The 17,013-nt window shown below is 43.4% G+C and overlaps 1 protein-coding gene across 19 annotated transcripts in view; it reads right to left on the reverse strand.

Annotated features, from left to right (window-relative positions):
* Positions 1-17,013, reverse strand: part of ZMYND8 (zinc finger MYND-type containing 8) — a 126,413-nt gene that overhangs the window by 61,812 nt on the left and 47,588 nt on the right. For 11 of the 19 annotated variants that reach the window (XM_089897007.1, XM_089897006.1, XM_022565008.3 and 8 more), the window contains 7 exons: positions 16,012-16,230; positions 12,415-12,528; positions 10,035-10,127; positions 8,829-8,916; positions 5,744-5,799; positions 2,847-2,924; positions 1,661-1,776 (listed from right to left, as the gene is read on the reverse strand). In XM_089897007.1, coding sequence (XP_089753133.1) covers positions 1,661-1,776; positions 2,847-2,924; positions 5,744-5,799; positions 8,829-8,916; positions 10,035-10,127; positions 12,415-12,528; positions 16,012-16,230 — 764 coding nt within the window. Of the gene's footprint in view, positions 1-1,660; positions 1,777-2,846; positions 2,925-5,743; positions 5,800-5,876; positions 8,696-8,828; positions 8,917-10,034; positions 10,128-12,414; positions 12,529-16,011; positions 16,231-17,013 lie in introns of those variants that run through there. The other 8 variants (XM_030762897.2, XM_089897005.1, XM_030762901.2 and 5 more) reach the window with 4 other exon arrangements.

The raw sequence follows: 17,013 nt of genomic DNA on the forward strand, positions 1-17,013 counted from the left end.
CTTCAATGGCTGTCAGGCAGGCAGGATTAAGAGGTCCATGCAGAGTGGGCACAGCTGGAGCAGAATCCACGACTCTTAAGGCTCTGGGAATATTTGGTGCTTGGGGGACAGCAATGCTTGCCCCCCGCCATGGATATCCTAAGTATTATCCACACTGAGTTACACCATAGAATAATCCCGAATCATCGAGATGGTTCACTAACACTTGCCATGCTCTAATGAAGACGCAGGAAGATGTACAACCTGCTATATCTCTTGCTCTTCAAGTAAAAGCCAGACTTCTGACCAAAGCCACCCTGGTGACCCAGACCCAGCCCAGCCCTCTGATCCCACCTCTTACCCACCTTCTCCTCCCTTATCCTGTTCAAACCACGCTGTGTTCCTGGATTTCCCTGAGCAATTAACTCAGCCTTGGCCTGCCCTTTCCCTACCTGACTCCCTGCTCTCTCTGGTCCCTCTACCCAGATCTTCACCCGGTCCCGCCACTACCTCCTGACCTGAGATCATACTGTCTATTCCCCACTTGTATGTCATCTGCCTTCCCCATTTGTGACGGGCAGTGTCTGCCTGCTCGCTCCTGTATCCCAGCATCTAGTACTCAGCATGCCACATGGCAGGCACCAAAGACATGTTTCTTTGAATGAATGAATAAAGGAATTTTAGAAAAACTTCCCCCAAAATGGTCAAAATCAAAGTATAATACTTCCTATCAAACCTAGAACCATCTCAGCTGATTTCCGTTTTGTCTCCTATCAATGGATTGCCAGGATTCCTGATAAATGATTTCAGATTACTTTGATATTCTTTTTTTTTTTTGGCAAGATGACAAGCAAAATTTAACAAAGAGCAATATTTCAAATTCTAGTGTTGTTTAAAATGAGGAAGTGTATTTTCTGTACATTCTGTGGGTGGGTATAATTTTCAAACTATGTCTGTTAAATATTCTCCCCTACACACACACACACGAGTGCTTTCTCAGACTGCTTGGTAGGGTTTCGGGAGGGTTTTTGCCTCATTTACTCACAATGTAACTCTTGCTAAAAGAGAACCAAGAAATTACCCGCCGCTCATCTCTGTCTACCTGTTGTTCTGAAGCACGCAGGGGGCTGCGCTCCACAGAGAAGTGCTATTAGCTGGAATAATTCACGTCGCTGAGAGAGGGAGAGGGGAGGGCACGAAGGCTGGCAGGGAGGACTCACACCTGTCAAAACAGCAAGCCCTTATAATTTCCCATTTTAGCTCCACAGAAAAGGGACTACCCAGCACAACGATGGGAGATTCATTTTACCGGCAATCTGGGGAAATGCTTCTGATCCCTGAAAGCATTATTTTGAAAAGCAATCTGTGCGGTGATTTAATTTACCGCGGAAAAACCCAGAAAAGAACAGCAGCACTTAAAAGAGCCGTGGAACCTATGCCGACGCCGGCTGCGTCCACAAAACCACGAAAGCAAGATTCTTTTCCAACACACCTGAGCACACTGAAGCCTGTGTGTGATCAGGCTCATTAACACAGCCCAGGACAGGATTTTTAAAGTACATCACTGGCTGGTATCAAGACAATAAAATAATAGCCGTACCCACCGCCCCTTCTTGTATTCACTGACAGGATCAAAGGTTCAGTCACAGCTACGCGTTTGAAGCCTGTGTTTAACTCCCACCTGTCGTGTTGTCCAAAGAAACGGGCATCAACCTGCCCATCTTTATCCCTCAGAGCTTTCGCAGGCCAGAATGGAAACCCCTTCAGTTTTGCCCAAACCAAAGGATGTGGATTGCTCTAGGAAAAGAAAAACAAAAGCCAGAGTTTGTATGTATTCGACAGCAAGATGCACACATAAAAGCTCGGTGGGTGAGGTGAAGCTAAGGCAGAGTTGATACAGGCCACAGAATGAAAGCAAACAACTTCCAGCAGGGTCTCCCCAAGTGGCAGTCACTACACATGTGGCCATTCCCCGGGCAAGGCTGGGAATGGGGTTAAATGGGGAAACCCAAAAAGAAGCGAGCACTGACCAAAATGAGGCTTCAACTCTGGCTGTGCCGCCCTTGCCCGGGTGGGAGCAAACAAGAGACTGTACCTTTCCGGGCAACACAGGGACAGTTATACCTACACCCTCTGTTAAGCTGGAGGGTTAAAGGCACCTTACATCCAGCATATAATAAGGGACGGCATTAGCTAACTTTATTCTTTACCGAGAGCTACTCAGGGCCTTAACGATTCAGATGTCCATCTCGAAATGCAGGAAAAGACAAACTATGTTTGCATTCTCAACTCTACTTGCCCAATCTTGCGGCCCAATACCCTCCCCCCGCACCCCCATCCTCCCAGCTCACCCCAACGACACACTTCTCTACAGAACAGCAGTTTGGAAAATACAGATCCATGGGGACAACTGGGGTGACTTTCTCTCCCCACCCCAATCCCAGCCTCAAGAACCACGGTTTGGAGAGACCATGGAGTTAACCCTGGGAGGGATTTCCAAACCTCTTAAAATAGACCCAACATGATTTGTAAGTAACACACTCATTTAACACGACTCGGCTCATCACCTGCACGACTTTGGCATGTCTCTCCTCTCTGATGAGCTTCTTTGCACTCTGCAACCTGCTGTTTTCGAGGGCTAATAAACCCAGCAAATTGTGACGCTACCTCTGGCACATGACCTTTCAGCCAAAGAGGTTTATCCCACCTGGATTACTCCCATTCTGCCATAACTTACTTTTCAGTAAGAAAATTATTTTAAAACTTTATCCAAAGTTTCATCCAGTAAGCCACCTGCAGAAAGCTGTCCTGGGTCACCCAAGGCATAGAGTTCAGAAAACAAAGAAAGGAAAGGAAATCCAACTTACACAAGGCTCACAAAACCAGTTATCTCGTTTTTGGCAAGCAGCTAGATAACACTCTGGACAAACTTCGATTTCATTCATCTGTAAAGCAAAAATGTGTTAGAATGTGTCATTCCCAGGGGTCTTATATCTGCAGGCCCTCAAGAAATGCATGATGATATTGGCAGGTAAGATTAGCTAACCTAAGTCCCACAGTGGGGAACACCCTGGACATCAGTCCAACTATTTCTCACCAGCCCCGACTCGCCCACCTAGCCCCAGCCGCCATCCTCTCTCGCTGGACCATGTCTCCCAGCTTCCTAAGCTTGGTCCATTCCCCACACAGACAGAGCAGCCAGAGCCACCTTCTACAAACACAGGTCCCATCTGGTCCCTCTCCTTAGACCAGTGGTTCTCTACTGGGACAGTTTAACCCTTCCAGGGACACTTGGCATAACTGGAGATATTTTCGGTCATCGGTCATCACAACTGGGGGTGGACAGTTGAGACTGGAGTCTATGATGGTACAAGGACAGCTCCTGCAACAAAGATGTCTCTGGCCTCAAATGTCAGTAGTGCCAAGGTTGAGAAACTAACAATGAAATCTAAACACCTGGTCAGGGTTTCCCCAGTGGCGCAGTGGTTGCGAATCCGCCTGCCAATGCAGGGGACGTGGGTTCAAGCCCTGGTCCAGGAGGATCCCACATGCCATGGAGCAACTAAGCCCGTGTACCACAACTGCTGAGCCTGCACTCTAGAGCCCACAAGCCACAACTACTGAGCCTGAGTGCCACAACTACTGAAGCCCGCACGCCTAGAGCCCGTGCTCCGCAACAAGGGAAGCCACAGCAATGAGAAGCCCACGCGCCGCAAGGAAGAGTAGCCCCCACTCGCCGCAACTAGAGAAAGCCCACGCGCAGCAACGAAGACCCAATGCAGTCAAAAATAAATAAATTTAGATAAATAAATAAGCACCTGGTCAGTTCCTTCAAGGCCATGAATGGTCTGGCCTCAGTCTACCTGTCTGAGCTCCCCAATCCCTTCCCTCGACTCTGGCCTCTGCTTGCCATGCTCAGTTCTATATATCTCTAATCACACCATCCACAGCAATTAATTAATACCACGTTTACTCTATTTTATTTCCACGGATAACTGAAAATTCTGTAACTGACCGTCCTCTCTCCTGAGAAAGTGCATTCCCCCCAGAGAATCGTCATGACTTAGAACTAAGGGCCCTGGAAGCTCACTTCTTGGATCTAAATTCAGACTCCACTACATCCTAGCTCTAGAACTTTAGGAAAAGTTGCTTATACTGTCTGAGCGTCCATTTCCTCACCTCATAGAATGGGGATGAAAGCAGTACCTACCAAACAGAATAATTATAAAAATTAGATGAGATAAATGTAAAGCACTTCAAGTGACAAGGTGCCAGACACATAGCAGGTGCTCAACTAATGATTATTAATTAATAATTTTATAGTAATTACTAATTATAATGGACTGACCAATTGAGGGCAATGAATAAATGAGTAAATGAATGAATGAGTGAACGGTGGACCATATTTCTTCCTTCTACCCACTCTCCTTCTGGGCTATTCCAAAGGTACTGGGTAGAACAAAGCGGCAACATCAAGTCCAGGACAGCCCTGGCATTGGAGCCCACAAAGCAGCACTGTGTTGCCAACAGGTAGGTTCAGAATTGCCAGACAAAGAGCATCTGGGTTCAATAAATTCTACATTATGACCACCCACCAATTAAAAGTCTAGGCTTCAGCACCTACATCAAGGGAAACAAATCCTCAAGGGGGAAACAACTGAACAACTCGCCCAGAGACAACTCCAAGTCGCCAACAAGCATATCAAAAAACAGTCCATCACCACTTGCATCAAAGAAATCAAAATCACAATCACAGTGAGGTGCCACTGTTTTTTACTGATCACACTGGGGCAAAAACATATATACAAACAGTTTTCAAATTGGAACTTCCAGCATTGCCAACGACACAGAAAAAACACTACATTTGTTCATACCAGTTCACTGTATAAGTAACACTGTAGCATTTCCAGAAAACAATCAAGAGATATCTACCCAAAGCCATGTTGATAGCCTCAGACCTAGTAGTTGCATTTCTAACAATTATACTAAGGAAATAAATCACCAGAACAGCCATGATAAATCCTATTCTTCCTCAATGTTTAATTACCTAGGAAAACACTCAGAGTGAAAAATGTACATTATAAAACTCTCTCTATACAAATATATAGACATGGACATATCCTAAGATATCCAAATGTTTTCTTTACAAATGAACGGATGGATAGATGAGAGTGCAGACAGGCTGAAGGCCATTACATCTCAGTTTTTTGTGCTCACAACAGGGATCTAACAAAGGAAGGCTCCCCTGTACCATTTCTGCCATCAGCCTGTCCTGCAACCACTAGAGCCTCAGGGCACCCAGCCCAGGTGCTTCATTTCATCCACACCATCAAAACTAGGGGGTATTTTTCCAGGACACCTGAGCCACTCTCAGAGAAACTCAGGACCTTTCCTGCAAATAATGTCAAAAGCCAAATACCTTCTGCAAGAAGACTGAAAGGGACGTGAGGGGATGCCACAGATTGTGGGGCAAAGCAATCATAAACTCTATTTGACCCTGAAAACTCAGGATGTGCAGTGCTGGACCACGACTCAAGGCTGAAAACTCCCATCTCTCTTAGATCTAAGATTAGGGTGTTGATTTATAACATATTATGACATATCTGTTGCTTTTACTTTCCTTGAAGAGAGGGGCGCTATCTCTACCTCAACAAATTCCAAAATTACCAGAGCTACCCACTGGGAGATTCCGCAAATGGAAACTTCAATCACCCCACGCCTTCATTCTAGGTACACTTAAAAGGGGACAGCAGGAAACACATACCTCATGCTCACAGATTTTGATGACTACTTTCGCTATTTGCGTCAATTTGTGATTTCCTGAGGGAATAAGAAAATAGGATTAATTCAAATGGAAACACAGAAATACCCAGCCTTGGGATTATACCTCCACTTACAACATTTTAACTTGCTTTCTTCCAGGATTAACCTTTTAAAGGTTTAAAAACCATATATTTCTGGCTTCTAACATCAGTTCAGATTAGGTGACTTTTCCCATGAACCAATCTTTGGTGCTTAGATGTCATCTTCTCTGAAACATAACGATTTGTGTTGGTTTCCGACAGCTCATGAATTAATATTTGAAAGATGCTTTTATATTCTCAAGGCTCAAATTAGTGAAAAGGAGCCTTCTTCTGCCCATTGTCCCAGACGCCAACCCAAGAATAGTACAGGAGAAAGAAGACATTTAATTGAGTAACTCTACTGTTCCTGGTGCTCTGAAATACATTTTCTTGTTAACTCTTCAAAAAGCCTTATTAGGAAGCAGGCATGAATGTTCTCATTTCACCAAAGAGTAAACCAAGGCTCAGGAGTCATCACTTATATGAGATCATTTAGCTAACGAGTTGAGGATATGGCCCCAGGTCTAACTCTTAACCCTGAACCTTTACACGAAACCAGAGAACAAGATGGCCAAAAAGCCGCGTTTTCTTAGAACCTTGTGACAATTTTTAGAAATTGTAAATTTGGTGGCAAAAAGATTTCATACGCACACACACAAATACCTAGATTTCTGGCCTGTCTTGAAAACTCAGAAGAGCTAAGAACTCTGTATCCAATAAACCACTGGAGTGTCCAGGGGAGATACCCCTCCAGACCAGGCAGGAGTTCCCTTTCTCCGCAGTCACTCGCTCTCGCCATGGCCAGTGGTCACCCTGGCTTATGTTATTTTTCTGCTACCTGAGCTCATTCTTGTTTATACGATCTTACTGCCCTTTCTATATATTTGAGTTTATAACCTTTACACAAATTCTCAATGTCCAGGGTACCTCTCTTTCTCTCCTCCCTGCACCCCAACCCTGCTACTGAGTTAATAATGCAAAACATGTACTTTAAGCAGATAGCCATCCATTCATATATCTTTGCTCAAACATCAGCTAAGAACAGTCTACGCTAGGCCCAAGGGTATACAGGAAACAAGTTTGGCATCTGCCCTTAAAGGGCTTACATCCTGGTGGGCAACTCAAATGAAAAAAAAGCACCATCCAGAAAGTGTGATAAAATACTGCCACGGGGAAGTACAGGTACTGTGAGAGCCCTTAACAAGAGTACATAGTATGGTCTGGGTCATGAAGGAAGGCTCCTCAGAGGACTGAGAGGCTGAGACTGAAGGATAAGGAAAACTCATCAAAGCAAAGAGGGGAAGAGTGTTCCAGCAGGGGACAAGAAGAAGATAACAGGGCAGGACCCTGAAAGATCTACCTGGCCAGAAGGTAGACAGAAAGGATTGTGGGAGAGCGTAGGACAATGGGAAAGGTGCCCATCGAGGAGATTTTAATGGGAGCTCTCCTCCATTCTGTCCAGAAGGCTTAACCCACAAAAATGCAACTGACAAAACTTTAACCAGAATATAAAGAACTCCTAAAACTCAGTAATAAAAAACAAACAACCCGATTTTTGAAATGAGCAAAAGATCTGAATAGATGTTTCACCAACAAATAATATACAAATGACTAATAAGCACATGAAAAGATACTCAATACCATTAGTCATTAGAGACAGGCAAAACCACCATGACATAATATTTCATGCCTTCAAGAATAGGCAAAATTAAAAACAGATAATACCAAATGTTGACAATGATGTGGAGCAACAAAGATTCTCATATACTCTGCTAGAAGGAATGTAAAATAATACAACCAATTTTGCAAAACAGTTTGGTAAAATGTCTTATAAATTTAAATATAAACCTACTCAATGATCTAGCAATACCAGTCTTGGGTATTTATCCAAGAGAAATGAAAGCATGTGTCCATACAAAGACTTGTATAAGAATGTTCACAGTGGCTTTATTCACAACAGCCAAAAACTGAAAACAATCCAAATATCCATCAACATCAACAAAGGGAATGGATGAATAAATTGTATGTTGATACAATATTGTTACCGGACTTCCCTGGTGGCGCAGTGGTTAAGAATCCGCCTGCCAATGCAGGAGACACGGGTTTGAGCCCTGGTCCGGGAAGATCCCACATGCCGCGGAGCAACTAAGCCCGTGCGCCACAACTACTGAGCCTGCGCTCTAGAGACCGCGAGCCACAACTACTGAGCCCGCATGCCACAACTACTGAAGGCCACGCGCCTAGAGTCCGTGCTCCACAACCAGAGAAGCCGCCGCAATGAGAAGCCCGCGCACCGCAACGAAGAGTAGCCCCCGCTCGCCACAACTACAGAAAGCCCGTGCGCAGCAACAGACATAGCGCAGCCAAAAATAAATAAATAAAATAATTTATAAAAACTATATATATATTGATACCACTCAGTGATAAAAAGAAACAAACCACTGATAGACACAACATGAATGAATCCCCAAAATATTACACTGTGTCATCGTAGCCAGGCATAAAAGAGGGCACTCTGGCTCCAGTGGTATGAAATTCTAGAACATGTAAAACTAATCTCTAGTTACAGAAAACAGAATAGTTCCTTTTCAGGAGGGTGGATTTACTGGAGGGGCAATTGGGAATATAATGGGGTGACAGAAATGTTCTAAGATCTTATTTGGGGTTGTAGTTACAGAGGTGGTTACACATTTGTCAAATTCATGGAATGTACCTGTAAAATCTGTGCTTTTTATTTTATGTAATTATTCCTCCATTAAAATAAGGTTTTTTTTTAAAGGACAGGTAAAAGCATCATATAGTCACAAGCCACTGTGGACATCAGCTCATACCTTAAAATGCATGTAGTCACTGCCCCCTGTTCACACACGTCAGCAATCTATACACCAGTATTCTCAGCTATTGGCCCTGATACATGAAAAAAGAGCCTGATATTTTATGAAGGGCAGGAGAACGGGCAACACACACAGCATACTCTCACTCTTAAGAGTCATCTAATCCACTCACCCCCATTATAAATGATGCAGTTGTGCAAAATCCATTTTGCATCAGCCAGGAAGGCTTCTGTGCAGCCATACATTTTCTTCTTAGCGTTCTGGGAAGAAAAGCCACAGAAAATAATAACCAGTGAGTCTCTATAAGCCACAACCAGTAACACCTGCGTCCCCACATAATTTTCTTCGCAGTCATTTGCCAAATTAATTAATGCTTCTACTCATTTCCCAAGATGCTATTATAGTTGAGATCTATAACTCTATAAAAATGCACTCACCGAATTCACCACACTAACTTGAATTTTCTCATCTTAGAGCACTGCCATTTATCAAGCAGCTTCTTCCGCCAAACCAGGATATTTTACATATTTACACATTTATTATTAATTGTACAGCCTCACATAAGCCTCATAATTGAAAACTCAAGGAAGCAGTCACTATCCCCATTTTACAGACAGGGAAACTGAGGTATGGTAATGTTAAAGGAACTAATCAAAGTTCCAAAGCTAATAATTTAGGAAGCCAGGATTCCAACCTTGTCTTTTTGGAATTCCTTCTTTTGTTTAATACCGTAAGGGTGTGTGCAATTTTCCAAAGCAGGCTGGATTTACTGTTTTGGGGATCATCGATGCATACAATATAAAGTAATGTTTTCTCCTCACCCACGCTTTTCTTTAACCATATTTTGGTGCCGGCAATTTGAAAATCAGCACCAGGATGACATACACAACCTAAAATGTTACATGTGTAATTTTTCAGCATGGAATTTTAGTTTGAACCTTTAAAAACACTTTCAGGCATTAAAGAAATACTCTTATCAGTGAAATAAGTCAAGATCTAAGAAGCCACTTATTCACTGCTAACATGAAGGTCTCCCAGACACTTAATTTTCTCTTCTTCCTTCCTGCTGCTCTTATTAGCACCTCCAAAAGAAAGAGAAGGGTAAGGCTCAAATCAACCAAATCACTAATTCTTAGAAGCTGTGACTTTCTCATATAAAAAGCTAGAATCACCAGCAGAAGTATACTACTATTTGGAGCTAAGCAGTGGATTTCAACACCCACTGCAATCCTTGGGAAAATGTTACAGAATTTAGGGGAATGAGAGTTCTTCCATCCAAATAAAAATGGCACAGAACCATCTAACTCGAGATGGGGCACGGGAAGTGAGGGAGGATCTTTAATCATCTTGACAATTGGCTTTTTTGATGGAAGCCAACCTTTTCCAATGTACAAAGGTCCATGGGATGGAAGATGTATTCCGCATAGTCGGGATGCTGTTCCAACGGAACGGGCTTCTGGAATGCATCTGTCTATAAAAGAAAAGATGCACATACACAGACACAAACCCATCACTGCTATGGAAGACCAAGCATTAATACCAGCAATGTACTTTAAAACCGAGACAACTTTCCAGAAAATACAGTTCTAAAACTTTCTACAAAATAGGCCCTTGAGAAGCTCCAAACTGGTTCACCTTCAAATTCTGCCCGGTTATCCATAATCATGGGCCCAGCTGTGTTCCAGTTTTGTCATTTGTTTTGTTTTCAGTACAGACTCAAGTAACAGGTCCAGGCCTCTTCAATTAAGACGGACAAGAACACGCTATCATTACTTGAGACCTGAATTCTGAAGGAGGCTTATCTATACACTGAAAATGCCCATAATCAAAACTGACTGGGGGTGAAATCTGGCTACACCTAGAGATGACACACCAAATAAAGTTCCCCTAAAGTGCCAACAGATATCTTACACATGGGTGGAAATTTTAGTGAGGTTTTGCTCCTCCTTTGAGGGGCCAAATTACTTTCAAAACAGGGACTGTGTGGGGACTTCCCTGGCGGTCCAGTGGTTAAGACTCTGCGCTTCCAATGCAGTGGACACGCATTCGATCCCTGGTCAGGGAACTAAGATCCCACAGGCCACGTGTCACAGCAAAAAAAAAAAACCAGAAACAAAACAAAGCAGGGACTGTGTAAAGGTTTTGTATCTTGATCCACTTTCTTATGGAGTAATAAGAATCAGCTCAAAATGCAAGGCCTGGTTTGTTGATGGGTACTATTTGCTTATCAATAAAAAAAAAATCTAAAAGATTTCATTCAACACCAAATTATGCTCAAGCAAGGCATCTGAACGGATTACCATTTGCAGTCATCCAAGCTCTCTCTCATCCAGAATCAGTTTGGCCATTTTAAGTTAAAAGGATGCTTCCACAAAAATCAGCAACTTTCTGTTCTGATTTTGTAACAAACAATTTACATAAGAAATTCACACCTTCTTTGATTTTTCTTTTTGTTTTATAATTAATTCCACAGTGTTGACAAATCTACATGAATCAATTCTCCTTGTCAAAGTTTGTTTTTCTGCAAAACTTAGGCTATATACTTTTGCTTCCATTGACAGAGATTTTGTGAAAGAGACAGGTTCTCAATTTAGCAACCCCCAACTGGCATGCTCTGAATTTTTTTCATCATGATATCAAATTTCAGAATATAATCTCAAAACTAAAGCTTCTACCTTTTTTAAAGAAATTAAACCACAATGGCTACTAAAAGCACTCAGAATCTACATTTCATACATTTATTTGACTTAGAAAGCAAACTCTGAAGAGTTTCACAAAGGGTCACCACTAGCCCATATGGTGCCTTTGTGTAAATCAGAAAAGAACCCTACCCAAGAACCCAAGTTTCCATAGGAAAAATGTCATAACATGTTGATTATCTTGTCATAACATTTTGTTTTGTTTTGTTTTGTTTTTTGGCGGTATGCGGGCCTCTCACTGTTGTGGCCTCTCCCGTTGCAGAGCACCGGCTCCAGACGCACAGGCTCAGCGGCCATGGCTCACGGGCCCAGCCGCTCCGCGGCATGTGGAATCTTCCCAGACCAGGGCACGAACCCGTGTCCCCCGCATCGGCAGGCGGACTCTCAACCACTGCGCCACCAGGGAAGCCCATAACATATTATCTTTAAAAACAAGGTATTTTACTGCCATCTTTCTGAAACCTGTCACAAAAAACTACAAAACCACCGTCACAGCTATGATATGACTGGGACTTCTGGGAGGGAAACCACGGAGAAGTACACCGCTTGCCAGCTGAACGCGGCAGGCCTGCTTTCGCAGACAGATTTTCCTTAAAGGGCAAAGGCTGTACATCAAATCCCGTTTCAAAATTCTCACCCTTTACGGAAATCTCACTGGTGGACTTTTACCTGAAGGTTCCACCATTAGGCCTTGATTACAAAGAAACTGGGTTGTACTCAGCTCTCTCACTGAAATGGAATTCTACTGACTCCCCCTTACCCGATGCGGTCTGAGGTTTCACTTCTCAACCACTCAGAATTTTAAATCCCCACCAGCTTTCTAATATATGTCATTTCCTGATTAAACTCCTTGGTCTCACAAAGTGCTCACTTTTGAGAATTAACTTAATGCCGTTGTCAAATTTAATTTACAGGTATCTCAATCTGGGCACACAAGACCCAAAGAGTAATAAGCACAGGTGTCTGAAAAGCTCAGGCAACTACAAGGAACAAAAATGTTAACAGAACAAAGGTCACTATTGTCATTCACACTTATAACAAGAGGAAGTGTCATCTTACCCCTGGCTGTTTCATTTTCTGAATGGCAAACTTGAGCAGGTAGGATAACTGTTCAATGGTGAGCATTGTCATGGCTTTACTCTGAGTCTCGATGCATTCTGCTACTGTAATCTTCTACAAATCAAAATCACACAAATATCCAGTTAGAAAAAGAAAAATTACGATCCCATGTACTCATTTCCCTTTCCTCCTAATTTTCCAGTAAGTTCACACGCAAAAAAATAATTCCCATCTACATGAGACCAGTTGTTTCGCTTGACGAGCACTCCAATCTACTTGACATGGGTGCTGGATCAGTGAATAAAAATTAAGAAGCACACCGATCCATCGATTAACTAAGAACCGTTTTTAGCTCATGTAGACAATATAATCTGAAAAAAAGGGTGGGGTAGGCAAGGACCTGAAAAATCGGTCATTGCTATAACCTTGGGTTTCAAGAATAGGACATGAAAGGCCACTGATGGTTTCAGGGTAATCTCTTCACACAATGAATCAGCCACTTTCCTTGATCCTCTTAAGGTTCTGGGCTGTCTTTCAGGAAACTGACAAGGAATTAATTCAATGACATCACGGTTGGAAAGTGACAATCTTTCCTGCAGAAAGAATCCAAGGGATGGTAGTGAAGTAATAACAAAAATGACTTCATTCTCCGTCACCACTGATGTGAACCCACTCAGGACCTTCTGGCAAATTACCCACAGAGCAGTCTAGCTGTCTATCTCTGTAGGAAATAAATGTCACTTTGTAAGAGAAATTCCCATCAAAGACATGTCTGATACCAGATTCTGCTATGTAAATCTGGTACTTGATCTAAGAGCTTCGGAATCCTCAGGTAGCAGGAACAACAAAAATGGTAAATTCAGATGCTATCAGGAAACACTCTTGAACCATCTGTGTAGGGAGAGCTGAGAAAAGTTTTCTCCAATTAATCTGGATTTCATTTCCATTCTTCAGATCTCCGGATCCTCCAAAAGGAACTTCCAGGCGTGTCTGGTTGGTTGTTGAGAAAAAGGGCAACGCAAGAGGCGCTCATAAGCTGAAATCAGTCCGTGACGCACGGATCTCATTGCTTAGCTACCAGAGCCGAAAAGGCTAGTCTTCCCAGTTGACCACCGCACCAATTCACCACTAGAAGAAATTCAGGACTCTAAATTTTAGACATAGAACACCTGTCTGTCTGAATTCCAGTTCATTTCCAGGTAACTATCCACACTCAATACTTGGGTCGCCCGCTCAACTGTCATTCACCTCTTCTCCCCCAGCCCTGGCCACGTCCTCCTGGTTGGCAATGGCCGGTTCCCACGATACAGACTGAAAGTACCAAACAAACATTTTTGAGCCTTTTCTGCATGGGGACTGGTGGTCCAATCCTGACCAATGAGCTCAAGGGCGTGTCAGCTGGAGGCTGATGGGCAAAGTCTTCTGCTTGATAAAAACAGGATTGAGAAGAGACACTCCACTCAGGGGGACTGTTATCTAGTCACGCGTGATAAAACCCCCAGCAGCCACCTTACGGCCATGAGGGACACACTGCCTCAACAATGAAATGCAAGGAGTCTGGCTCTGAACAAACGCTGGCCTGGCCCTGCCTCTGGGTTCTTTCTACACACGATAATAAATCTCTCTGGTTTCAGCTGCCTTTCATCAAGATCTATTATTTACAGCAAAAGCATCCTATCTGAGCCACTATCTTCTCTGAAAAATTATTAAACAATTGGGAAGGGAAGGTCAAGACAAAAGAAAATAAATGAAGGTTCCAGTTCCCACATTAAATGCAGGATGAGTTCAGGTTCTGAACAGGAGGGCACTGCTGAGCAATCTCTCCGTCTATAGGAACACAAAGAAAACCAGTGACCATCTTTTGCAATTTTAGAGGCAGAACACCATTAAAATGTCTTCATCATACTGACCTGGCCTCTACTTTCTTTCCACAGATTTTTGCTCCATCCACTACCCAAAAGCAGTACTACTGACACTGTCCTAAAGCTTGCTTTTTTCCCCACTATCAACAGCTGGGAGAGCTTTCCAATTCCTACACAGAAAGCGTCCTCGCGTTTGAGACCTAATGCCAATATACCTTTGAATCCAGGTGACATTCCATATTAAAGGATTTTGTAGATGACATTATTTGGGTTTTTTTAAATAAATCTATTTATTTATTTATGGCTGCATTGGGTCTTCGTTGCCGTGCAGGGGCTTCCTCTAGTTGCGGTTAGTGGGGGCTACTCTTCGTTGTGGTGCGCGGGCTTCTCACTGCAGTTGCTTTTCTTGTTGAGGAGCACGGACTCTAGGCGTGCGGGCTCAGTAGTTGTGGCACGCAGGCTCAGGCTCGCGGGCTCTAGAGCGCAGGCTCAGTAGTTGTGGCGCACGGGCTTAGCTGCTCCACGGCATGTGGGATCTTCCCGCACCAGGGCTCGAATGCGCGTCCCCTGCATTGGCAGGCGGATCCTTAACCACTGCGCCACCAGGGAAGCTCTGTTTTTGTTTTTAATTTGTTTTTGTTTTTGTTTTCTAGATGACATTCTTATTTTCAGCATTTTGAAAAAGCATCATAGTTGGAAGTTGCTGAGACTAGAAAACACCTCAGAAAAGTGGAAACCATGATAACTGTTTTCATGAAGAGCGTTTAGGCTTTGCTACAAATGAAATATGCACGTTCCCTTCACTATACCCGTGTGCTTCTCCCTTGGGTTCTGTACCTGCAGCCCCCTCAGCCTGGAAGGCCGTCCCCCCATTGCCCCACGGCTCACTCCTTCCCTTCTTCAAGTCTTTCCTAAATCTTAAGAGGACTTCCTGGACTTCGTCATTTAAAATGGAAACACTCTGCACCCTCCTCACTCCCTATTCCTCACTTTCAATCCATTTTCTCTAGAACATTCTTCTTCTAACACACGGTATACAACTTTATTGTGGTTTTTGTCCTTTTCTCCTGAAAAGAACGGGATTCAGGCCTCTTTTTGTTCACTGTTGAACCCCTAGTACCTAACAGGCACGGGAGAAACAGCTGTCGCGTGAATAAAAGCATCAGATGGCAACCACGTGGGACATACAGCCAACACTGGTCTTCCCAGCTTAGCTACTGCCGATGATTCAATGATGCAGCAGGAGACAACATCCAAGAAGGAAGAAAATAGCGTGGGATCTCTTCAAAACATACAAACTTGTCAGAAGTTTATAACTTCTGGAATGTTCATTACAGGAGAATCAGAGAAGGTTGCAGATCTCAAAGTGATCCGAAGACCCATGAAGAATCAAAATCAATATTCAGTGCAGGGGACCTTCCTGGCGGTCCAGCGGTTAAGACTCCACACTCCCATTGCCAGGGGCGCGGGTTCGATCCCTGCTAGGGGAACTAAGATCCCACAAGCCACGCAGTGAGACCAAAAAAAAAAAATCAGTGCAATTGTCTTTCCAAGAGCTGCAGTGCTAAGGCCGTTGCCTATGTTGGTCCAAAAAAGGGGGTGACCAGGATAGAGCAGATGGAAGGCAAGAAACTTCTCTTTTCTTTGTGTTTGGATTATTTGAAATTTTTGAAATAAAAGCAAGAAAAGAAAGAAGAAACGAGGCAGACAATGCATTCATTCAGCAGGAACTAACCTCACATTCAGGACAAAACCAGTCCCCCTCTGGTTCCGATGTCAGTCTCAGACACTTAGCGTGATAAACCCGGGGACAGAGCTCACAGCAAAGGACTTGGCCTTCCCGGTGACAAACCCAGCAGTAGAAATCATTTCGTCCATCCTGCGGTACAACATCAACAGGGTCTGTGGTGAGTGGCTGCTTCATATAGTAAAACGGACCATGTCTTAGTTCTGACTGAAATGTAGGCAAGAAAGACAGGTTTGGTTTCAAAACAAATGTGCATTCTCAAAAGGAATTTGAACAAATACATCAATAACAACAGAAGAAAATTAGAGCATTTCACACATTCATTAAAAAGCTATCCTGGGTGACTCTACTTGAGCTTGCGGGTCGTTAGATATTAAGATTTATTTTTCTTTCTTGTATTTTAAGAGGCCATGGATTGAAAAGCTGGTGTCTAAGAGTTAACAGGCAGCCCTAGCAGGATAGTACAATGGTTACAACCCAGGCACGCCTGGGTTCAAATTTAGCTCTACCAGCTGCATGACCCAGGGCAAGTCTCTTAACCCCTCAGCTTCAATTTTCTCATCTGTAAAATGGGGATGATAATAACTAACATCACTGCATTGTGGCTGGGATCGTATAATGTATGCATTTAACACAGCGCCGCCATTACAAACATTGCTAATACGGTTAAAAGTCCAACGAATGGAAGTCTAAATGTACAAAGCCAAGAAAAATATGGCAATTTTCCCTGGGAGTCTTTCAACAACAGGCCTTCGTCGAATAGATCCATTGGAAATGAGTCACCAAAAATGTTCATTTTTTTTAAGTCTACCCCCAATGCATAAAGTACTTAATAGCCAACAAGAGGCTCTCCTAAAACCATGATTCTCCAGCATGGTAAGTCCTGGTGTTTGCAGAGAAGCCACATCTCCTACTGAGAACGAACGAAGAATGGCAGAAAGATGAGAGAGGGGGGTGGCCAATTCATGGCCAAAACAGCAAGAGAAATGG

This window comes from Delphinapterus leucas, chromosome 15 (genome assembly GCF_059928025.1).
Source record: "Delphinapterus leucas isolate spDelLeu-1000000601 "Yukka" chromosome 15, BTC_Dleu_Yukka2, whole genome shotgun sequence".
Taxonomy (NCBI): Eukaryota; Metazoa; Chordata; class Mammalia; order Artiodactyla; family Monodontidae; genus Delphinapterus; species Delphinapterus leucas.